This window comes from Bufo gargarizans, chromosome 2 (genome assembly GCF_014858855.1).
Source record: "Bufo gargarizans isolate SCDJY-AF-19 chromosome 2, ASM1485885v1, whole genome shotgun sequence".
NCBI classification, from domain to species: domain Eukaryota; kingdom Metazoa; phylum Chordata; class Amphibia; order Anura; family Bufonidae; genus Bufo; species Bufo gargarizans.
Window position 1 is genome coordinate 570,031,078 of NC_058081.1, and position 25,905 is coordinate 570,056,982.

Sequence of the window (25,905 nt, forward strand, 5' to 3'; positions counted from 1 at the left end):
TGCCCTTACATATATGCATGTATATTGGCCCTTTTATATTGTGTATATGTACATGCAGTTAGATGTGCCCCAAACATCAATATATGTGTATCTGCCATGGCTCTCCCCCAGGTATATATATATATATATATATATATATATATATATGGGCCTATAACTGCCCATGTATGCCCCAGGTTTATAATGAGTATATATATGTATATAGATGCGCCCCAAGTATCTATATACATATATATATATACTTAAATTCCCCCCATAGGTACGGCGTTCAGCCAGTTCCTGCAGGGGGGTGGATATGTCTCCAGGTGTCTGGTGACTTCAAAGGCTAAGGGATCAATTGATCTGATGCCTTTTGTTGAGTTTATCAGCTTAGTTACTATGCTCTGTCCCACCTCATGTTTGTGACATGGCTGGGCGTGTGGTGCTGCTAGCCTCAGGGGGCCAACTGGCAGGCATACGTCACAGTCACACTATGATGTCACATCCCTGAGGAGGGGGGAGGGGGGCTGTTTCTGAGGATGATATAGGAGACTGAAACCAGGAACAGGGGTCTCTTGCAACAAGACTAGAATCAGAGACACATGGGAGAGAGCAGATCCATGATGACCACCTGGAAAAGGCCTACTAACTCTGGAAGGATTAAGTATCTACCTGTGTAGCCCCTACCTACCCCTCACATACCCCCTATATCCAACCCCTTCCCTGCCACCAACACATCCCATTGCAATAACTATACCCATACCCCCTACAACCCTTGCCCATAACTCACCACCCTATGATCCCTCTCCCTGTCATCTCACTCCTACCATTGCCCTGTACCTCAGCAATCACTTGTAAGGTATTAACCCTGGCATTGCTGAATCCCTAACCACCTAACAGGAGCATCCCTGTTCCCCATACTCCTAACAGGAGCCAACCCTTGCATTGCTGGATCCCTACCCTTTAGTTCCCCTTACCATAATCCTACTATACTTGCAAGGTATGAACCCTTGCATTGCTGGACCCCTACCCAATGTCTGTGGCCTGCATTCACCCCTGCAGGGCCACCAATCTTAGGGATAGAATTAGACAGGTGGGGTGGGCTGCTAATACGTGTGTGTGTGTGTATTGTATAGTTAGCTTGTGGGTGGAATTTGGGAACCGTGTAGTGTAGTTTAGTGCTGTATTTAGTACTGTATTGTTAGTGTATTGCGTGCGTAGTGTATTGTTGATAATAATAAATACTGTGTTTTATATATAACTATCTGTGTAATGTGTGGTTATTAACGATAGTTAGTTTAGTAAGGCGCATGCAGCTAGCGTAGTGATTAGTGTAAGGCAAAGTATAGTCAAAGCATTGTATTGTTGTTATATAAAGGTATAAATAGGCGGAGTCATCAATAGACGGCTCCTCCTATTCATGAATATTAATTATCAATATTTGCATAAATATTGGTGATGAATATTCCCCCTTAACAGTGATTCTATATTTTCAACATACAATGTCTCAGACTCAGATCCAACCAATCAAGGCCACTTCTCTAGTAAAATAGCTGGATTATTTGCCAGTTAGTAGCTATTCCTGAGTGTTATATGTGAGGACTTGTTTTATCTGTCTTAGTTATCTGCTTATTTTTCTTATATCTTCATATTCTCTTATCTTTGATGACATATTGGGGCTTTGGAACTAACTCCGCAAGTTACAATGGTTTCAACATACAATGGTCGTCCTGGAACCAAATAATATTGTAACTTGAGGGACCACTGTACATCAAAGCAAGATTTTGGGTCAAAAATCACAACTAATCACAGCACAGCTTTCATCTTACCAGAGCTGTGATTGGTTTCTTTTGGGCACCCCAGACTCCCTCTGTTAGACAGTTTCAACTGCCCCAATATTTTAATAGAGACGGGGTAAGATTAGTAATATTGTGGGAACAGAAGGGGGTCATTTTTAGAGGATAAAACTGAAAAGCATCGGTGACCTTTGTATTATTTTGGTGAAGGCTTCATATGGTATCTACTTTATATTATGTACAATATAACGATGTAGCAGAGCTTTACTTGGCAAGAATAAATCACTGAGCTCATTTGAAGTTGATTTAAAAAAAATATTTTTGAGAAAAATGCTTGTTAACAATAAAAAGAGGTGCGGCCAGGAGGAGGTGACAAGTGTATAGGCTCTGGATGCCATCAGGGCGCGCCAACAAGTCACTCTGCTTTGGCCAGGTATTTTGATTAAGGGCTTAGGAGGCTGCCACACTAGGTTTTTGGGGTCTTTTTGAAAAAATGCTATGACATCTATAAGTTTTTCAAAAATGTTTTCTTAGTGTGGCATTTTTTTGTCAGATGTTTTACTCCTGTTTTCTTCGTCTCATAAGAAACGTTTGAAATAAAAAGCATGCTTTACAATTTAAAACAAAAAACACCAGGGGATAAAAATGTGCAAGGAAAGTGTTGTAAAATGCCACCATAACAATGCAATATTTGTAGGGAGTTGTATAATTTTATGCATGTAACATCTGGCCATGCCATTTTTTTTGCTCCCACAAAAATGGAGACAAAAAAGCAAAAGAAAGAATCACCCTCAAACAAAAAAAAACGGGGTGTTTGTCCCAGGTGAAGAAACGTTTCACTGCTCCTCTGAACAGATCATGTTACGACACATAACGAATCTTGTGATGCCAGCTACAGATATACCGATCGGCTCTGCCATAACGTACCTGTTTCATTAGTGATGGTGCTTGGCGTGCTGTATGAAATAATGAACCCTTTTGCTTCAGCCATACGATTGGCGGATCCAGAAATCGGATATTTTGCGTAACTTTCAACTTTGAAGGTGTAGATGGTTCCAGGGATCAAACCATCCAAAACACACATTTCTTCTGTTACATACTTCTCTGATGTATTTTTGCCATCTACATAGACAGTGACCCGATTTCCTGACACAATACTCTGACGATCATTCGGGAGAGTCCACTTTATTGTGGCGCTGTTGTTGTTTATGCTGCTGACAGTTACGTTTCCTGCAGAAAGTGGCTCTAAAACAAAAAAGAAATTGCATGTAAAACTAAGAGATAAAACATACAACGCATCTGAAGCCGATTTTTGTCCAGAAACAGCACCACTCTAGTTCTTAGGCTGTGTCTGGTATTGCAACTAAATTCAAGTCATTGAGGCTAAGCTGCCATGCCAGACATAAAACAGAGTAGACTCTTTTTCCTCCAAGCTCATATCATGTTACAGGGCTGTGCTCTTATTTAAAAGGTTTATACCATTTTGAAAAGCAAAAATGTAAAATCAGACTTCATATAGTATATGACAATATCTCTCTAACTTTCTGTACCTCACATGGATCCATAGATCTCCCCATTCATTGCTCTGCTAGATTTTCTTCAGGATGGCAGCTCAGGGGGCATGTCTTTTCATCAGGGGGTGTGTCTTTTGTGCTGCAGCTCTCTCCCTATAACAGCTCAGGGGTGTGTCCTCTCTGCTGTAGCTTTTTCCCAATCACAGCTCAAGGGACATGTTATTTCTGCTGCAGCTCTCTCCCTTAGGGATGAGCGAACTCGAACTGTATAGTTCGGGTTCGTACCGAATTTTGGGGTGTCCGTGACACGGACCCGAACCCGGACATTTTCGTAAAAGTCCGGGTTCGGGTTCGGTGTTCGTCGCTTTCTTCGCGCTTTTGTGACGCTTTCTTGGCGCTTTTTGAAAGGCTGCAAAGCAGCCAATCAACAAGCGTCATACTACTTGCCCCAAGAGGCCATCACAGCCATGCCTACTATTGGCATGGCTGTGATTGGCCAGAGCACCATGTGACCCAGCCTCTATTTAAGCTGGAGTCACATAGCGCCGCCCGTCACTCTGCTCTGATTAGCGTAGGGAGAGGTTGCGGCTGCGACAGTAGGGCGAGATTAGGCAGATTAACTCCTCCAAAGGACTTGATTAACTGATCGATCTGCAGCTGTGGATCATTGAGCTGCTGATCCTCAATTGCTCACTGTTTTTAGGCTGCCCAGACCGTTTGTCAGTCACATTTTTCTGGGGTGATCGGCGGCCATTTTGTGTCTTGTGGTGCGCCAGCACAAGCTGCGACCAAGTGCATTTAACCCTCAATGGTGTGGTTGTTTTTTGGCTAAAGCCTACATCAGGGTGAAGCTGTCACACCAAGTGCATTTAACCAGCAATAGTCTGTTCATTTTTTGGCCATATACAAAATCAGGGGCAAGCTGCGCCTGTCACCAAGTGCATTTAACCCTCAATGGTGTGGTTGTTTTTTGGCTAAAGCCTACATCAGGGTGAAGCTGTCACACCAAGTGCATTTAACCAGCAATAGTCTGTTCATTTTTTGGCCATATACTAAATCAGGGGCAAGCTGCGCCTGTCACCAAGTGCATTTAACCCTCAATGGTGTGGTTGTTTTTTGGCTAAAGCCTACATCAGGGTGAAGCTGTCACACCAAGTGCATTTAACCAGCAATAGTCTGTTTATTTTTTGGCCATATCCCAGTCTAATTCTGTCACTAAATCCATACCGGTCACCCAGCGCCTAAATACTAGGCCTCAAATTTATATCCCGCTAAATCTGTCCTTAGTGCTGTAGCTGGGCGAGTTATTTAGTGTCCGTTCAAGCACATTTCTTGTTCTGGGTTGAAATACAATTCCCAATTTAGCAATTTCATAATTTAGTGGTTTCTGCTATATCAGAGCTATTTGAAATCTATCCCTAAAAGGGTATATAATATTCAAGGTGCACATTGGGTCATTCAGAATAACTTCACACACACCCGCTACTGTGTATTTCCAAGTCTAATTCTGGCACTAAACCCATACCTGTCACCCAGCGCCTAAATACTAGGCCTCAAATTTATATCCAGCTAAATCTGTCCCTAGTGCTGTAGCTGGGCGAGTTATTTAGTGTCCGTTCAAGCACATTTCTTGTTCTGGGTTGAAATACAATTCCCAATTTAGCAATTTCATAATTTAGTGGTTTCTGCTATATCAGAGCTATTTGAAATCTATCCCTAAAAGGGTATATAATATTCAAGGTGCACATTGGGTCATTCAGAATAACTTCACACACACCCGCTACTGTGTATTTCCAAGTCTAATTCTGGCACTAAACCCATACCTGTCACCCAGCGCCTAAATACTAGGCCTCAAATTTATATCCCGCTAAATCTGTCCTTAGTGCTGTAGCTGGGCGAGTTATTTAGTGTCCGTTCAAGCACATTTCTTGTTCTGGGTTGAAATACAATTCCCAATTTAGCAATTTCATAATTTAGTGGTTTCTGCTATATCAGAGCTATTTGAAATCTATCCCTAAAAGGGTATATAATATTCAAGGTGCACATTGGGTCATTCAGAATAACTTCACACACACCCGCTACTGTGTATTTCCAAGTCTAATTCTGGCACTAAACCCATACCTGTCACCCAGCGCCTAAATACTAGGCCTCAAATTTATATCCCGCTAAATCTGTCCTTAGTGCTGTAGCTGGGCGAGTTATTTAGTGTCCGTTCAAGCACATTTCTTGTTCTGGGTTGAAATACAATTCCCAATTTAGCAATTTCATAATTTAGTGGTTTCTGCTATATCAGAGCTATTTGAAATCTATCCCTAAAAGGGTATATAATATTCAAGGTGCACATTGGGTCATTCAGAATAACTTCACACACACCCGCTACTGTGTATTTCCAAGTCTAATTCTGGCACTAAACCCATACCTGTCACCCAGCGCCTAAATACTAGGCCTCAAATTTATATCCCGCTAAATCTGTCCTAGTGCTGTAGCTGGGCGAGTTATTTAGTGTCCGTTCAAGCACATTTCTTGTTCTGGGTTGAAATACAATTCCCAATTTAGCAATTTCATAATTTAGTGGTTTCTGCTATATCAGAGCTATTTGAAATCTATCCCTAAAAGGGTATATAATATTCAAGGTGCACATTGGGTCATTCAGAATAACTTCACACACACCCGCTACTGTGTATTTCCAAGTCTAATTCTGGCACTAAACCCATACCTGTCACCCAGCGCCTAAATACTAGGCCTCAAATTTATATCCCGCTAAATCTGTCCCTAGTGCTGTAGCTGGGCGAGTTATTTAGTGTCCGTTCAAGCACATTTCTTGTTCTGGGTTGAAATACAATTCCCAATTTAGCAATTTCATAATTTAGTGGTTTCTGCTATATCAGAGCTATTTGAAATCTATCCCTAAAAGGGTATATAATATTCAAGGTGCACATTGGGTCATTCAGAATAACTTCACACACACCCGCTACTGTGTATTTCCAAGTCTAATTCTGGCACTAAACCCATACCTGTCACCCAGCGCCTAAATACTAGGCCTCAAATTTATATCCCGCTAAATCTGTCCCTAGTGCTGTAGCTGGGCGAGTTATTTAGTGTCCGTTCAAGCACATTTCTTGTTCTGGGTTGAAATACAATTCCCAATTTAGCAATTTCATAATTTAGTGGTTTCTGCTATATCAGAGCTATTTGAAATCTATCCCTAAAAGGGTATATAATATTCAAGGTGCACATTGGGTCATTCAGAATAACTTCACACACACCCGCTACTGTGTATTTCCAAGTCTAATTCTGGCACTAAACCCATACCTGTCACCCAGCGCCTAAATACTAGGCCTCAAATTTATATCCAGCTAAATCTGTCCCTAGTGCTGTAGCTGGGCGAGTTATTTAGTGTCCGTTCAAGCACATTTCTTGTTCTGGGTTGAAATACAATTCCCAATTTAGCAATTTCATAATTTAGTGGTTTCTGCTATATCAGAGCTATTTGAAATCTATCCCTAAAAGGGTATATAATATTCAAGGTGCACATTGGGTCATTCAGAATAACTTCACACACACCCGCTACTGTGTATTTCCAAGTCTAATTCTGGCACTAAACCCATACCTGTCACCCAGCGCCTAAATACTAGGCCTCAAATTTATATCCAGCTAAATCTGTCCCTAGTGCTGTAGCTGGGCGAGTTATTTAGTGTCCGTTCAAGCACATTTCTTGTTCTGGGTTGAAATACAATTCCCAATTTAGCAATTTCATAATTTAGTGGTTTCTGCTATATCAGAGCTATTTGAAATCTATCCCTAAAAGGGTATATAATATTCAAGGTGCACATTGGGTCATTCAGAATAACTTCACACACACCCGCTACTGTGTATTTCCAAGTCTAATTCTGGCACTAAACCCATACCTGTCACCCAGCGCCTAAATACTAGGCCTCAAATTTATATCCCGCTAAATCTGTCCTTAGTGCTGTAGCTGGGCGAGTTATTTAGTGTCCGTTCAAGCACATTTCTTGTTCTGGGTTGAAATACAATTCCCAATTTAGCAATTTCATAATTTAGTGGTTTCTGCTATATCAGAGCTATTTGAAATCTATCCCTAAAAGGGTATATAATATTCAAGGTGCACATTGGGTCATTCAGAATAACTTCACACACACCCGCTACTGTGTATTTCCAAGTCTAATTCTGGCACTAAACCCATACCTGTCACCCAGCACCTAAATACTAGGCCTCAAATTTATATCCCGCTAAATCTGTCCCTAGTGCTGTAGCTGGGCGAGTTATTTAGTGTCCGTTCAAGCACATTTCTTGTTCTGGGTTGAAATACAATTCCCAATTTAGCAATTTCATAATTTAGTGGTTTCTGCTATATCAGAGCTATTTGAAATCTATCCCTAAAAGGGTATATAATATTCAAGGTGCACATAGGGTCATTCAGAATAACTTCACACACCCGCTACTGTGCATTTCTAAATCTAATTCTGTCACTAAACCCATACCTGTCACCCAGCGCCTAAATACTAGGCCTCAAATTTATATCCCGCTAAATCTCTCGTTACCGCTGTCCTGTTGTGGCTGGGAAAGTTATTTAGTGTCCGTCAAAGCACATTTTTTGTTCTGGGTTGAAATACAATTCCCAATTTAGCAATTTCATAATTTAGTCGTTTCTGCTATATCAGAGCTATTTGAAATCTATCCCTAAAAGGGTAGATCATATTGAAGGTGCACATAGGGTCATTCAGAATAACTTCACACACACGCTTCTGTGCATTTCCAAGTCTAATTCTGTCACTAAATCCATACCGGTCACCCAGCGCCTAAATACTAGGCCTCAAATTTATATCCCGCTGAATTTGAATACAATACATTGGGCCAAATAATATATTTGTTGTTGTGGTGAACCATAACAATGAGAAAAACATCTAGTAAGGGACGCGGACGTGGACATGGTCGTGGTGGTGTTAGTGGACCCTCTGGTGCTGGGAGAGGACGTGGCCGTTCTGCCACATCCACACGTCCTAGTGTACCAACTACCTCAGGTCCCAGTAGCCGCCAGAATTTACAGCGATATATGGTGGGGCCCAATGCCGTTCTAAGGATGGTAAGGCCTGAGCAGGTACAGGCATTAGTCAATTGGGTGGCCGACAGTGGATCCAGCACGTTCACATTATCTCCCACCCAGTCTTCTGCAGAAAGCGCACAGATGGCGCCTGAAAACCAACCCCATCAGTCTGTCACATCACCCCCATGCATACCAGGGAAACTGTCTCAGCCTCAAGTTATGCAGCAGTCTCTTATGCTGTTTGAAGACTCCGCTGGCAGGGTTTCCCAAGGGCATCCACCTAGCCCTTCCCCAGCGGTGAAAGACATAGAATGCACTGACGCACAACCACTTATGTTTCCTGATGATGAGGACATGGGAATACCACCTCAGCATGTCTCTGATGATGACGAAACACAGGTGCCAACTGCTGCGTCTTTCTGCAGTGTGCAGACTGAACAGGAGGTCAGGGATCAAGACTGGGTGGAAGACGATGCAGGGGACGATGAGGTCCTAGACCCCACATGGAATGAAGGTCGTGCCACTGACTTTCACAGTTCGGAGGAAGAGGCAGTGGTGAGACCGAGCCAACAGCGTAGCAAAAGAGGGAGCAGTGGGCAAAAGCAGAACACCCGCCGCCAAGAGACTCCGCCTGCTACTGACCGCCGCCATCTGGGACCGAGCACCCCAAAGGCAGCTTCAAGGAGTTCCCTGGCATGGCACTTCTTCAAACAATGTGCTGACGACAAGACCCGAGTGGTTTGCACGCTGTGCCATCAGAGCCTGAAGCGAGGCATTAACGTTCTGAACCTGAGCACAACCTGCATGACCAGGCACCTGCATGCAAAGCATGAACTGCAGTGGAGTAAACACCTTAAAACCAAGGAAGTCACTCAGGCTCCCCCTGCTACCTCTTCTGCTGCTGCCGCCTCGGCCTATTCTGCTGCTGCCGCCTCGGCCTCTTCCTCCGCCTCTGGAGGAACGTTGGCACCTGCCGCCCAGCAAACAGGGGATGTACCACCAACACCACCACCACCACCTCCGTCACCAAGCGTCTCAACCATGTCACACGCCAGCGTTCAGCTCTCCATCTCACAAACATTTGATAGAAAGCGTAAATTCCCACCTAGCCACCCTCGATCCCTGGCCCTGAATGCCAGCATTTCTAAACTACTGGCCTATGAAATGCTGTCATTTAGGCTGGTGGACACAGACAGCTTCAAACAGCTCATGTCGCTTGCTGTCCCACAGTATGTTGTTCCCAGCCGGCACTACTTCTCCAAGAGAGCCGTGCCTTCCCTGCACAACCAAGTATCCGATAAAATCAAGTGTGCACTGCGCAACGCCATCTGTGGCAAGGTCCACCTAACCACAGATACGTGGACCAGTAAGCACGGCCAGGGACGCTATATCTCCCTAACTGCACACTGGGTAAATGTAGTGGCAGCTGGGCCCCAGGCGGAGAGCTGTTTGGCGCACGTCCTTCCGCCGCCAAGGATCGCAGGGCAACATTCTTTGCCTCCTGTTGCCACCTCCTCCTTCTCGGCTTCCTCCTCCTCTTCTTCCACCTGCTCATCCAGTCAGCCACACACCTTCACCACCAACTTCAGCACAGCCCGGGGTAAACGTCAGCAGGCCATTCTGAAACTCATATGTTTGGGGGACAGGCCCCACACCGCACAGGAGTTGTGGCGGGGTATAGAACAACAGACCGACGAGTGGTTGCTGCCGGTGAGCCTCAAGCCCGGCCTGGTGGTGTGTGATAATGGGCGAAATCTCGTTGCAGCTCTGGGACTAGCCAATTTGACGCACATCCCTTGCTTGGCGCATGTGCTGAATTTGGTGGTGCAGAAGTTCATTCACAACTACCCCGACATGTCAGAGCTGCTGCATAAAGTGCGGGCCGTCTGTTCGCGCTTCCGGCGTTCACATCCTGCTGCTGCTCGCCTGTCTGCGCTACAGCGTAACTTCGGCCTTCCCGCTCACCGCCTCATATGCGACGTGCCCACCAGGTGGAACTCCACCTTGCACATGCTGGACAGACTGTGCGAGCAGCAGCAGGCCATAGTGGAGTTTCAGCTGCAGCACGCACGGGTCAGTCGCACTACAGAACAGCACCACTTCACCACCAATGACTGGGCCTCCATGCGAGACCTGTGTGCCCTGTTGCGCTGTTTCGAGTACTCCACCAACATGGCCAGTGGCGATGACACCGTTATCAGCGTTACAATACCACTTCTATGTCTCCTTGAGAAAACACTTAGGGCGATGATGGAAGAGGAGGTGGCCCAGGAGGAGGAGGAGGAGGAGGAGGAAGAGGGGTCATTTTTAGCACTTTCAGGCCAGTCTCTTCGAAGTGACTCAGAGGGAGGTTTTTGGCAACAGCAGAGGCCAGGTACAAATGTGGCCAGCCAGGGCCCACTACTGGAGGACGAGGAGGACGAGGATGAGGAGGAGGTGGAGGAGGATGAGGATGAAGCATGGTCACAGCGGGGTGGCACCCAACGCAGCTCGGGTCCATCACTGGTGCGTGGCTGGGGGGAAAGGCAGGACGATGACGATACGCCTCCCACAGAGGACAGCTTGTCCTTACCCCTGGGCAGCCTGGCACACATGAGCGACTACATGCTGCAGTGCCTGCGCAACGACAGCAGAGTTGCCCACATTTTAACCTGTGCGGACTACTGGGTTGCCACCCTGCTGGATCCACGCTACAAAGACAATGTGCCCACCTTACTTCCTGCACTGGAGCGTGATAGGAAGATGCGCGAGTACAAGCGCACGTTGGTAGACGCGCTACTGAGAGCATTCCCAAATGTCACAGGGGAACAAGTGGAAGCCCAAGGCCAAGGCAGAGGAGGAGCAAGAGGTCGCCAAGGCAGCTGTGTCACGGCCAGCTCCTCTGAGGGCAGGGTTAGCATGGCAGAGATGTGGAAAACTTTTGTCAACACGCCACAGCTAACTGCACCACCACCTGATACGCAACGTGTTAGCAGGAGGCAACATTTCACTAACATGGTGGAACAGTACGTGTGCACACCCCTCCACGTACTGACTGATGGTTCGGCCCCATTCAACTTCTGGGTCTCTAAATTGTCCACGTGGCCAGAGCTAGCCTTTTATGCCTTGGAGGTGCTGGCCTGCCCGGCAGCCAGCGTTTTGTCTGAACGTGTATTCAGCACGGCAGGGGGCGTCATTACAGACAAACGCAGCCGCCTGTCTACAGCCAATGTGGACAAGCTGACGTTCATAAAAATGAACCAGGCATGGATCCCACAGGACCTGTCCGTCCCTTGTCCAGATTAGACATTAACTACCTCCCCATAACCATATATTATTGGACTCCAGGGCACTTCCTCATTCAATCCTATTTTTATTTTCATTTTACCATTATATTGCGAGGCTACCCAAAGTTGAATGAACCTCTCCTCTGCCTGTGTGCTAGGCCTAAATATATGCCAATGGACTGTTGCAGTGGTGGCTGACGTGAAGCCTCATTCTCTGCTATGACATGCAGACTGATTCTCTGCTGACATGAAGACAGATTCTCTGTTACGGGACCTCTCTCCTCTGCCTGGGTGCTGGGCCTAAATTTATGACAATGGACTGTTGCAGTGGTGGCTGACGTGAAGCCTGATTCTCTGCTATGACATGCAGACTGATTCTCTGCTGACATGAAGCCAGATTGTCTGTTACGGGACCTCTCTGCTCTGCCTGTGTGCTAGGCCTAAATATATGCCAATGGACTGTTGCAGTGGTGGCTGACGTGAAGCCTGATTCTCTGCTATGACATGCAGACTGATTCTCTGCTGACATGAAGCCAGATTGTCTGTTACGGGACCTCTCTGCTCTGCCTGTGTGCTAGGCCTAAATATATGCCAATGGACTGTTGCAGTGGTGGGTGACGTGAAGCCTCATTCTCTGCTATGACATGCAGACTGATTCTCTGCTGACATGAAGACAGATTCTCTGTTACGGGACCTCCCTCCTCTGCCTGGGTGCTGGGCCTAAATATATGCCAATGGACTGTTGCAGTGGTGGCTGACATGAAGCCTGATTCTCTGCTATGACATGCAGACTAATTCTCTGCTGACATGAAGCCAGATTGTCTGTTACGGGACCTCTCTCCTCTGCCTGGGTGCTGGGCCTAAATTTATGACAATGGACTGTTGCAGTGGTGGCTGACGTGAAGCCTGATTCTCTGCTATGACATGCAGACTGATTCTCTGCTGACATGAAGCCAGATTGTCTGTTACGGGACCTCTCTGCTCTGCCTGTGTGCTAGGCCTAAATATATGCCAATGGACTGTTGCAGTGGTGGCTGACGTGAAGCCTCATTCTCTGCTATGACATGCAGACTGATTCTCTGCTGACATGAAGCCAGATTGTCTGTTACGGGACCTCTCTGCTCTGCCTGTGTGCTAGGCCTAAATATATGCCAATGGACTGTTGCAGTGGTGGGTGACGTGAAGCCTCATTCTCTGCTATGACATGCAGACTGATTCTCTGCTGACATGAAGCCAGATTCTCTGTTACGGGACCTCTCTCCTCTGCCTGTGTGTGTGCTGGGCCTAAATATATGCCAATGGACTGTTGCAGTGGTGGCTGACGTGAAGCCTGATTCTCTGCTATGACATGCAGACTGATTCTCTGCTGACATGAAGCCAGATTGTCTGTTACGGGACCTCTCTCCTCTGCCTGTGTGTGTGCTGGGCCTAAATATATGCCAATGGACTGTTGCAGTGGTGGCTGACGTGAAGCCTCATTCTCTGCTATGACATGCAGACTAATTCTCTGCTGACATGAAGACAGATTCTCTGTTACGGGACCTCTCTCCTCTGCCTGGGTGCCGGGGCCTAAATATCTGAGAATGGACTGTTCCAGTGGTGGGTGACGGGAAGCCAGATTCTCTGCTATGGAACCTCTCTCCAATTGATTTTGGTTAATTTTTATTTATTTAATTTTTATTTTAATTCATTTCCCTATCCACATTTGTTTGCAGGGGATTTACCTACATGTTGCTGCCTTTTGCAGCCCTCTAGCTCTTTCCTGGGCTGTTTTACAGCCTTTTTAGTGCCGAAAAGTTCGGGTCCCCATTGACTTCAATGGGGTTCGGGTTCGGGACGAAGTTCGGATCGGGTTCGGATCCCGAACCCGAACATTTCCGGGATGTTCGGCCGAACTTCTCGAACCCGAACATCCAGGTGTTCGCTCAACTCTACTCTCCCTGTAACTGCCACAGCTTCTAATAGAAGATACAGCTGGTAGCAGTTGAGGATTTAAAGGGAACCTGTCGCCTCCCAAAAGCATCCCAAGCCGCCAGCAATACCTGCGTGTAGCCAGCAGTGTGTTTCTGATGATGCCTTTCTTCCTGAAGGCAGATGCAGCAAAAGCTCAGAAAACTTAGTTTTCCTCCACACATGCTTGAAGTCAAGGAAGCAGCGGCCTCCTTGCTTCAAGTCACGGTAACGGCGCCCCCTTCACTGCCCCTTTGCTGTGACTGACAGCGCTTATGCAGAGAGCTTGGCAAAGCCAACCGAACTGCCGGCTGTCAGTCACAGCGATGGAGCAGGGAAGGGGGCGCAGTTGCCGTCACTTGAAGCAAGGAGGCCGCTGCCCCCTTCACTTCAAGCATGTGTGGTAAATAACAGGGGATAAAACAATGTTTTATTACTTTTGCTGCACTGCTGAAAGGCATCATCAGAAACACACTGCTGGCTACACGCAGGTACTGCTGGCTGCTTGTGATGGTTTTGGGAGGTGACAGGTTCCCTTTAAACTCAATGCGTGCGAACATCTCAGTGAGGTGGATGGAGAAATATGGAAAAGAAAAAACAGCAGGTGGCGCTATACAGATACATTTTATTGAATAGCTCACTGGCATATTAATTACATGCAATTAAAACAGTATTCAGATCCAGGAGCGGGTTAAAAAAAAATGTAGAACATTTTTTGTGGGACAACCGCTTTAGGCCTCATGCACACGACCGTTGTGTGCATCCGTGGCCGTTGTGCCGTTTTCCGTTTTTTTTCCACGGACCCATTGACTTTCAATGGGTCCGTGGAAAAATCGGAAAATGCACCGTTTGGCAGCCGCATCCGTGATCCGTGCTTCCTGGCCGTGAAAAAAATATGACCTGTCCTATTTTTTTCACGGCCAACGGTTCACGGACCCATTCAAGTCAATGGGTCCGTGAAAAATCACGGATGCACACAAGATTGTCATCCGTGTCCGTGATCCGTGTCCGTTTTTTCCTATCATTTCAATGGCAAACTTGACTTAGATTTTTTTTTTCATTTTTCATGTCCGTGGATCCTCCAAAAAACAAGGAAGACCCACGGACGAAAAAACGGTCACGGATCACGGACCTACGGACCCCCGTTTTTGCGGACCTTAATAAAAAACGGTCGTGTGCATGAGGCCTTAAGATGATGATTTGGAGTAAGTGAACACCACTTTTCTTACAAGTGGGAAGGGCGTGAGGAGCGGCGTTAAGGCAGGGCTTAACAGATTTAAGATTACTTACACTTGAAACCATCCCCAGCGACTATCTGGCATGGATTTCACATACTGGTGCATGTACCTCCCAAGATATGAGAATATAATTAAGAGGTGATGTTTTTTTAGCAAATATCGTGCCTCTCATGTTAGGGCAAACTAGATCAAAACTAGTATAAGGAATACTATTTTTGATAAATGCCTCTCATAGTTTACAGGACATAACTGAAGCCATGCCCTCTTTCTAGAGATGAGCGAATCGAAGTTCACGAAGTGGAATTCGATACAAATTTCAGGAAAATTTTGATTTTGAAGCCTATGAGGCAGTAGAGCGACCGTAGTTTCTAGAATGGAGTTGATCCTAGGAGGTATGATGTCAGGGGAAAAGGCCAGCCTAGTGTAAAAACTACTTATCAGCAACAGCAGCTAGACCTAGAGCAGGACCTGAACCAGCAGGTGTTGGGATACTTGGACAGCACCCTGCCACCCTACATTGAAGATCCGCTGGACTACTAGGCAGCCAAACTGGATTTGTGGCCGCAACTGGCAGAGTTTGCCTTGGAAAATCTGTCCTGCCCGGTCAGTAATGTAGCATCAGAGCGGGTGTTTAGTGTGGCGGGGGCCATAGTTACCCCAAGAAGAACTCGCCTGTCCACCCAAAATGTGGAGAGACTGACCTTTGTCAAGATGAATCAGGCGTGGATCAGCCAGGATTTCCACCCACCAATACCTGATGCATCAGATTAGATCATCCATGGTGCCACACCAACACTTTGACAAAAGAGACCGGTTTCTTTGGCTACCTGCCTTAGCTACTATTCTGATGATGCCACCCGCCTGATGCCACACATCTGATACCAAGTGCTCCTTCTCTCCCCCACCATCTTCAGCTGGTACTGGTATTGCCACCCACCTCCCTACTCTGTCACCGGGTCACTCTGTGGTCTCCTGATACTGGTGCCACCTCCGCACTATGTCACCTTGCCACTCTGTGGTCTCCTGATGCTGCTGCCACCTCCACACTATGTCAGCGTGCCACTATGTGGCTTGCTGATGCTGCTGCAACCTCCACACTATGTCACCTTGCCACTCTGTGGCCTTATGATGCTGCTGCCACCCCCACACTGTCACCTTGCCACTCTGTGGTCTCCTGATGCTGATGCTGCCACCTTCACACTCTGTCATTGTGCCACTCTGTGGTCACCTCATGCTGCTGCTGTTGATGCCACCTCCACACTGTCATTGTGCCACCCTGTGGCCTCCTCCTGATGCTGCTGCTGCCGCCAGCTCCAAACTCTGTCATTGTGCCACTATATGGCCTCCTGGCTGCTGCAGCCACCTCCACATTCTGTCATTGTGGCACTCTGTGGTCTACTCATGCTGCTTCCACCTCACCACTATATCATAGGGCCACTTTGTGGACTTCTCATGGTGTTCCCACCCTCCCCACTTCATGACTGGGCCACTATTTTGCTTTTCGGCATGGCTGACATCATCATATATTTTACCCTTCTTCTGACAAAAGAGACCGGTTTCTTTGGCTACCTGCCTCAGCTACTATTCTGATGATGCCACCTGCCTGATGCCACACATCTGATACCAAGTGCTCCTTCTTTCACCCACCATCTTCAGCTGGTACTGGTATTGCCAGCCACCTCCCTACTATGTCACCGGGTCACTCTGTGGTCTCCAGATACTGGTGCCACCTCCGCACTATGTCACCTTGCCACTCTGTGGTCTCCTGATGCTGCTGCCACCTCCACACTATGTCAGCGTGCCACTATGTGGCTTGCTGATGCTGCTGCCATCCCCACACTGTCACCTTGCCACTCTGTGGTCTCCTGATGCTGATGCCGCCACCTTCACACTCTGTCATTGTGCCACTCTGTGGTCACCTCATGCTGCTGCTGTTGCTGCCACCTTCACACTGTCAAGGTGCCCCCCTGTGGCCTCCTCCTGATGCTGATGCCGCCGCCAGCTCCAAACTCTGTCATTGTGCCACTCTGTGACCTCCTTCTGATGCTGCTGTTGCCGCCACCTCCACACTCTGTCATTGTGCCACTCTGTGGTCTACTCATGCTGCTTTCACCTCACCACTATATCATAGGGCCACTCTGTGGACTTCTCATGGTGTTCCCACCCTCCCCACTTCATGACTGGGCCACTATTTTGCCTTTCGGCATGGCTGACATCATCATTTATTTGACCCCTCTACTGATCTGTCAGAAGGAAGGAAAAATGAGACGCACAACTGATTCTTTCTATGTAACAGCTGTAAGGCCTGCATGACATGGTCTCTATTTTGCATCAGAATTGGCTTATGATTTGGTAGCCAAAAGCACAAGTGGGTACAAAATACAGAAGACATGCAAGTATTCCATTCATTTACTAACCAAATGCTGACCGAGTGAAGGCGGATGCTCCACAGACCGGATCAGTTTTTTGGGGGTTATTGTTCTGATGGATCAGAAGAATGGCAAAAATAATCAGGGGGGCGCTACTTGTATAAGCGTTTAATGGAACAGGTTCTGTAGACATCTATGTGGAATCAGCTGCCAACGGTGTTAAAGGAGTGTGTTTATTCTTGACGCTAACATTGACCTGTTAGGCTGAGTTCACACTTGAGTTATTTGGTCAGTTTTGGCCCCGTGACTTCCCAAATAAGTGAAGTGTGCAGTGATTCTAAGAGCGACGCCTGTCATCTACATGTCATACTGACTCACAGTATTGTTTCACTACCACAGCAGACTCCCTATGCGTGTTACTACAAGGCACAGTGTTCCACACCACTACAAACGCTCTCTGCATCCAGGAAATTGCCGTTTTTTAACAGGATTCACCATAAATAAATTTGGATCGAGAAATTCACTCATCTCTACCCCTTTCTGCTAAATCTGTGATGTAAATCTGCCCAATTATTTATATCATTTATGTACAGACGTATACCAGACCAGTAGATATGGTATAATTTTGTCAGAGAGGACATGTCCAGTTTAGTAACTAGTTGCATCTCCTTGAAATAACAATTCTGGAGCATATTTCTTATAACTCATTGTGCCATTCCTTTGTTATTCCTCCTGGAAAGTATAAAAAAAATCCAAGGCGTTATGATTTCCTGTGTCAATGAGATGCGTCTCAACACAGTCTCACACTTGGGAGTACTGACAACTCTGCATGGACATTTCCCGCTGACAAGGGGAATGCGGACGCAAGGTTGTCAGTTCATTCATATTTTTCCAGGAAGAGTAACAGAGCAGCACAATCCCTTTGAAACCGTAAAATAGAAAAAAAACAATCTTACTGGTCACTGTGTAGATTCCAGCCTCAACACTTGGGATTTTCTTGATCACAGACGTGACGGTGATGCTGTAGAGATGTCCTGGCAGAAGGTTCTTTATGTTAAGATGGGTGTCATTAGTATAAGCTGAATGGTTCTCTGATGGCATTGTATCATTCCATATCACGTGGTAGTCATAATACTTTTCATTAGGATCTGCTGGGGCTGACCAGTTAACATATATTTCAGAGACATTAATTGCACTCCACTGAAGATTTTCTGGTGCGTTGGGCACTAAAATAAAGGGAAGAAACCAAATTTATTTTACATTTTACCTTTTAATTATACGTTTTATGGAAACATTAAAGGGCTCTTCTGGGATTTTACATTTTCTGTATTTGTGCTCAAAAGAAATTGTATAATATGCATATTTAACAGATTCCACTGCAGACCCGCTTCACAGGTTTTGTTCCGCACTGATTAGATGTCATGCCAGGTTTTCAGGGTAGCCAATGGCTGCTCATTCCGTCTATTACAACGCCTCCTCCAGTGATTGGCTGTAATAGTGTTAACAGGGATGGGCCGTCATTATAGTTGAATGTCTAGAGATGCCATGATCCCTTGACCACTCCAAAACCACCTTCTTCTAATTAGGTGAGTTCACCATTCCAGGGAAGTGTGCTGCAGCCCCATCCAAGTGAATGGGACTAGCTGGAGTTCCCTGCATAGCTGGGGAGCAGGTGAGTATGCTTTTGAAACAGGTACAATAGACTGGGGTTGAAAGTTAAAAAATTCTGATGCCCTAGATCAGGCATGCTCAACCTGCGGCCCTCCAGCTGTTGTAAAACTACAACTCTCACAATGCCCTGCTGTAGGCTGTTCGGGCAGGCTGGGAGTTGTAGTTTTGCAACAGCTGGAGGGCAGCAGTTTGAGGATGCCTGACCTAGATGAACAGGACAATACTTCTTGGAAAGAGTTCGGGCTTTGGTGCTGCAGGAGAGGAGGCACTTCTGATGGCTCTTTTTCCCCCTAGAATGGAGCTAGAGCTGTGATCTTGGTCTTGTTTTAAAGCTAATAATCTAGTCTGAATTAGGTTGAAGTAAGAGCAGCATATACTGTTCTTGCAGCTCTTACTGCTTATGACCACTGGAAAACATTAAGAAGAAAAGGTTACTGGTCCTCAAAAGGGTTGCATGACTTCAGTAAATGACATTTATCATGTAGACAAAGTTAATACAAGGCACTTACTAATGTATTGTGATTGTCCATATTGCCTCTTTTGCTGGCTTGATTCATTTTTCCATCACATTATACACTGTTCATATCCAGGGGTTATGACTACATAACCAGCAGTGTTGGCCATACTTGCACACTACCTCTCCAGTGACCATGACTGCAAGCATAGCCACCGCTGCTGGATTGCAGGGTGGTCGTAACCCCTGGAAATGAGCAGTGTATAATGTGATGGAAAAAGTTATCAAGCCAGCAAAGGAGGCAATATGGACAATCACAATACATTAGTAACTGCCTTGTGTTAACTTTCTCCACATGATAAATGCCATTTGCATTTATCATGGCCAAAATTTGTTATGTCTCTAAGGCGTTAAAATTAATTTAAGGAACCAGTTGTGTGCCAGTTATATTTACTTGAGGCATACATTCAAAATCTGTCAAAATTCCAAAAGTGACATGTTTAGGAGGGATGTGACAGATAGGGGGTTAATACGGTTGTTCCCTCTAGCTATTTAAAGGTGTATTCCCATCACAAACAATGATATACCCCCTTTGTCTGATAGGTATGGGTCCTACCTCTGGGACCCGCACCTACGCTGAGCACGAAGCAGGGAGAGCGGTGGTTGGAAACCCGGGGTCTAGCCACCGCCAAGTGCTCTCCCAATACAAGTGAATGGAAGCGCACAGCGCTTGCGCGGCGACCGGTCCCATTCATTTCTATGGGGCCAGCTGGCTCGGCTATTTTCGGCGGCCCCATAGAAATAAATGGAGGGCGGCTGCTCCCACCTTGGTATAGGTTCTTGGTATAGGTGTGGGTCCGCTCTGTTTTTTGGTATAGGTGCGGGTCCCTATCAGACAATGGGGGCATATATGCGATATGCCCCTTTTGTCTGTGATGGGAAACCCCCTTTAAGGCATATCTGCAAAATATGCCATAAATATTTAATAGATTCAGGTCCCACCCCTGGGACCCAGTCCTATCTCAAGAATGGGGCACCGTTGTGATTGGAGAGTGGCACCACCTGCACAGCTTTCTCTATTCACTGCTATGGAATTCTGAACATAGCCCCTTCACACATGTGCAGCTTTCTCCATTCATCGCTAAGTTTCTTCTAAAAGTGGCTGTTTAAATCCAATAGCAATGAATGGAAAAAAACATGCATAAACGGTATCCTCTCCATTTACAGCAGAGCCCTGTCCTTGGACATAGGAGCATGTCCCAGTTGTGGGAACTGCACCTATAGGACATTTATGGAATACCCTGGGGATATGATATTAATGTGAAACGAGGCAACACTTTTATGTAGTCTCCTCTCTTCTGTAATCTGATGATGTGTTCTTCACACTGCTACTTCAGCACATGGTACAATACTTTATGTATAACACATAGGGGGTCAATTACTAAGTGATATATGCCCCCGTGGCTTAAATTTAGACCTATGGTGGATGCGCCGAAGTGATGTAGAAGCCAGTACCTCTACATAACTCCGGTGTATCCCTTGCCAGTGCAAGGGGTTATTAAGACGCGCGTCTAAAACGGCGGTCTTAAAGGGAACCTGTCACCTGGATTTTGTGTATAGAGCTGAGGACATGGGTTGCTAGATGGCCGCTAGCACATCCGCAATACCCAGTCCCCGTAGCTCTGTGTGCTTTTATTGTGTAAAATAATCGATTTTATACATATGCAAATTAACCTGAGATGAGTCCTGTCCCTGACTTATCTCGCATACAGGACTCATGTCAGGTTAATTTGCATATGTATCAAATTGTTTTTTTTACACAATAAAAGCACACAGAGCTATGGGGACTGGGTATTGCGAATGTGCTAGCGGCCATCTAGCAACCCATGTCCTCAGCTCTATACACAAAATCCCGGTGACAGGTTCCCTTTAATTAATAACCCAAATAATTTATTAACGGATATACATCATCGCTATGTAATTGCGAACTTACTTGTTGTTACAGGTACAGTTTTGGATGATTGACTATTAATCCCATTCTCAGTAACTGCAAAGACAGTGAGGGTGTAGTCTTCTCCTGGCTTTAGATTCTCTACAGCTACAGAGTTGTTCTTTAGAGAGGAAATACTGGAGGAAGGTGAGCCTTGGCAATCCACAGTGTAAGTATATGTTTTATTATTAATGTCCTGGGAGAAATCCCACTGAAGAGTCACTGTGGTATTTGATACATCAGATTCTTTCACTCCTTGGACTATGCTTGGTTCTTGAAATATAAAAAAAATTTTTTAAGCAAATGAATCATATCTCTTCTAATCCAATATCTAACACTGTTCTCAACACACAATACCTAGATATTAGCTTCCACAAGAACAGACAGAGCGATTCGGTGGCTTTCTGTGGGTGCCATAATTTACTGGTTCCAATTTCTGGCTGCTCCTCAAGCCCTGGCTCACAGAATCATGAGCACTGGTGCGGACTTACAAGCTGGAAAGATGTATGTACGTGGTGGGTACCACCAATTTAGGGCTTATGCACATGGCCGTAGCCGTTGTTGCAGTCTCCAAATTGCCAATCTGCAAAACACAGATACTGGCCATGTGCGTTCTGCAGTTTTGCATCCGGCCCTCTATAGAACTGTTCTATCCTTCCTTGTCCGTAATACAGACAAGAATAGGACAGTTTTTTGCAGGTGATGCGGAATGGACGTATGGATACGGACAGAACACAGCGTGATGTCCGCATCTTTTGCAGCCTTGCAGCCCCATTGAACTGAATGGGTCTGCATCCATTCCACGAAAAATGCGCATTGGATGAGGAAAAAAAAAAAATCAATGGTCGTGTGCATGAGCCCTAAAGGGAACCTATCAGGAGCTTGAACAAGCCACGAGCAGAGAAAAGATACATAAATAGCTTTCTGACTGCTTTTCCATGCCCATTCTGCTTGGATGGCATGTTTATTTTAGCCTAAATCCCATGTTCTCTGCAAAAACATACTTGGGGTCATTTATCAAACTAGTGTAAGGTAGAACTGGCTTAGTTGCCCATAGCAACCAATCAGATTCACCTTTCATTTTTGACAGCTCCTTTGGAAAATGAAAGGTGGTATCTGGTTGGTTGCTATGGGCCGCTAAGCCAGTACCTCTTTACACCATTTTGATAAATGACCCCAACTGTGTTCCTTATGTCCCTCTGAGGAAGCAGACCCTACAAGGGTGGATTACCAGTGTCCCCTTATCACCGTAGCTTGGGAAGACCGATATGTGCTCTGGCATCTGCCTGGGCAGCATCCTGAGCATACCCCAACCGTTCTACAGTAGGTGGAGCAAGGTGTTCAAGGTGGGTGAGGAACCAGAAGGCACAAACCTCTTCTACATCATTGGGAGGGACACTGTAAGACACTCTTTACCAAACATGTATATTAGCTGATAAAAGATGAAAATATTGTATTACATGAACTTACCTGTTGTTGCATTAACAACATTAGATGATTTACTAGTTCTTCCATTCGAGGTGACTGCAAAGACTGTGAAATTGTAGTTCACTCCCGCCTGTAGATTTGTCATTACTGCAGTGTTTTTCTTAATATCTGTATTTTTGTTTACTCCTCCACCATCCACAGTATAAGTGTATGAATTGTTATTGGGGTCAGAAGAGAGCGTCCACATGAGGGTCACAGAATTGTCTGACCTAGAAATTACAGTCAAGTTCTCGACAGGAGAGGGCACTGGGGAGACACAAATGCCAAATATTATAGATAACGTGCTCTTTTTATTGTAATTTGATGTAAAGTTACTGTAGGTTTTGAAGTGCATGTGAACCCACAAAAAGAAGCCACTTTAACAAAAACATTCCCTTTACTGCAATTTTCAGAATAATTTGGCATTTTTAACTTTGCCAAATATAGGAACAACCATAGCCTTTTTCTATACCAGGGATGCCCAACCTGCGGCCCTCCAGCTGTTGCAAAACTACAACTCCCTGCATGCCCGGACAGACTACAGATATAAGGGCATGTTGGTATTTGTCGTTTTGCAACTGCTGGAGGGCCGTAGGTTGGGCATCCCTGGTCTAAACAGAAATTTTAGATTACAGAAGAAAACATAAATGTCATAAAGGCAGACCATGCAGCTACTATGGATCAATGGAGTAAAGGGGCACAGCCCTTTTGTTTCCATCCCCTTTGCTACTGATAGGGGAGAAACTGAAGAAATCCCCTCTCCAGACATGCTGGCTTGTGGGAAATCAGACAAAGGATCCATGCTGGACGGTCAATGGAGCAGAAAGAAAACATCAAGTCCTTTTGTCCTATGTGAAAAAAAACAGCACCATAACATGGGCTTAATTCTGATCCTTGCCCTCTATTTCTGTGTACACATTTAATAGCAAGCAATCCTGCCTCATGTTATGGTATGGGTTTGAATGTCAGAACAAAAGTTTCCATGCAAAACTGGTGCATAGATGTACGAAAATACATGAGAGTTTACGGTTTACTTAAAAGGTCCCAATCTGTAATTTCAGAAGAACATGCACTGCAAATGTCACTGCTTGAGTACAACTCATTCCATTTAGTGTAGAGAATATAGCATATGGCGACAAATTTATTTCAGATCCTTTTCACCCTTTCTTCACAGAGGCAGACCTCTAAAAACCACATCCCTTCACCAAAAGGGATATATTTGATTATGTCCATAGGTGATAACAACCATTGGCCAAAGGCTTTTGTAGCTCCCTATGGACTTACTGTACACATTTTACTAGAAACCAGCTCAAAATAAGACGCCACGGCCAACACTTCTTTTCACTGCGGTGTTTCTATGTAGCAAGTTCATATGAAGACATTTAGCTGGACAACTTCTTAAAGGTTAGGAGTAAAACGGACCACTGAACATTTCCACATACTGTATATAAAAAGGATAGTAAAAACAGAAATGAAGAACACGTGATCTCCACCGCTGCACAACTAACTTCTACATTCTGATATATTAGAAAGTCTATAGGGCCCATTATGATCCCATCCTGCACCGTGAGAAGTGAGAAGTCTCGTTTTAGGAAATGTGGGGGTCTCAGCACTCAGACAGCCACTGATCAATGCTTTTGATATGTTTCTTTGACATACCAACATTTTTTTTTAAATTCACTGACCCTTTAAATGAGTTGTCTTGGTTGACCAGAAAACCACATAGCCAAATGTCCTATTAGAGAAAGGTTATACAGGGCTGTCCGCACAGCGGAAGTGTACAGTCAACCACAACTTTTATTAGCTGGATTTGGTCAATCTGGGTTTTATAGGGACACTGTCACCTGGATTTTACTTACTGAGCTAATAACATGACGACATCAGTCTCCACGATTTACATTAAAATATACTAGTATTACTGCACTGTGCCTTGCAATTTGTCAATAAAATCGATTTTATTAATATGCAAAGTACCTCAATAAGGAGCCCAAGGGGACAACCCTGCGGCCGTTGGAGCCCAGCCGCGCCCATTACTTCGGAGCCCAGCACCGCCCCACTGCTAATTTATTCACTCCTCATCGCCGACGTAATGTTTGGTCAGCGCCCGTAATCCCGTGCATGCGCTCTGGATACACATGTCAGCGTCCTCACAGAAGTCATTGCGCGTGCGCCAGCTTCGTCGCTCCTGCTCCTCCATCCTCCGCCCGCCTGGCAAGTCGCACCGCTCCGGGCTTTCTATCCAGGGCACGTGCGCGGGATTACGGACCCTGCACAAACATTACGTCGGCTCCGAAGTAATGGGCACGGCTGGGCTCCAACTGCCGGAGGGATGTCCCCTTGGGCTCCTAATTGAGGTACTTTGCATATTAATAAAAGCGATTTTATAGACAAAATAAAAGACACAGGGCAGTAATACTAGTATATTTTTTATGTAAATCGTGGAGACTGATAGGGGTGATGTTACGGTATTAGCTGAGTAAGTACAATCCAGGTGACAGTGTCCCTTTAAATATCCCAACTCAATGACGAATTTGTAAGTCACATATGTGAAGGTTCTGAATCTAAAGTTTGACCCGTGTCATCAGAAACTAGGTTGCAGATGGAGGAAGATGATATTTCTGCTTTTGCAGAAGTGGATATGGGGGAAAGACATGTTTAAATTCATGATGTATAAATGAAACCGTTTGCTTCACAACTCCATAATGCATATGGTGAAATATTTTACTCTTCCTTTAAATGTTTTAGGAATCTCTACAAAAAACAACCATTTATTTGAATTTATAGGAGATTACAATTGAATGCATAACGCTATCTACTGCACCCTAACCCAACCTCAGTCTTCGCTAGAACAGTCAGGCAGATGATGGATTTTGGAGTATTAAAGTGCGTCCAGAAAATGTGTTTAAATACACAGACATGAACTTACACGTTGTTGCATTAACCACGTTAGATGCTTTGCAATATTTTCCATTTGAGGTGACTGCATAGACAGTGAAGCTGTAGTCTGTTCCCGGCTGTAGTTTCGCCATTGTTATGGTATTCTTCGTCATATTTGTGGTTTTGAGACCTCCTCCTCCTTCCGCTAATAGGCTTTAGTCCTAGTTTCTTTTTTTTAGGATACTGTGTGCAAATAATTATTGAAGGGG

General features: G+C 45.4%; 1 protein-coding gene across 1 annotated transcript in view; it reads right to left on the reverse strand.

Moving 5' to 3' along the window:
* The window catches only part of PTPRH (protein tyrosine phosphatase receptor type H), a 167,981-nt gene that overhangs the window by 32,555 nt on the left and 109,521 nt on the right, over window positions 1–25,905 (reverse strand). The window contains exons 8-11 of the mRNA XM_044281718.1: window positions 22,763–23,026; window positions 21,296–21,565; window positions 18,134–18,403; window positions 2,703–3,020 (exon numbers count right to left, since the gene is read on the reverse strand). Coding sequence (XP_044137653.1) covers window positions 2,703–3,020; window positions 18,134–18,403; window positions 21,296–21,565; window positions 22,763–23,026 — 1,122 coding nt within the window. The remainder of the gene's footprint in view (window positions 1–2,702; window positions 3,021–18,133; window positions 18,404–21,295; window positions 21,566–22,762; window positions 23,027–25,905) is intronic.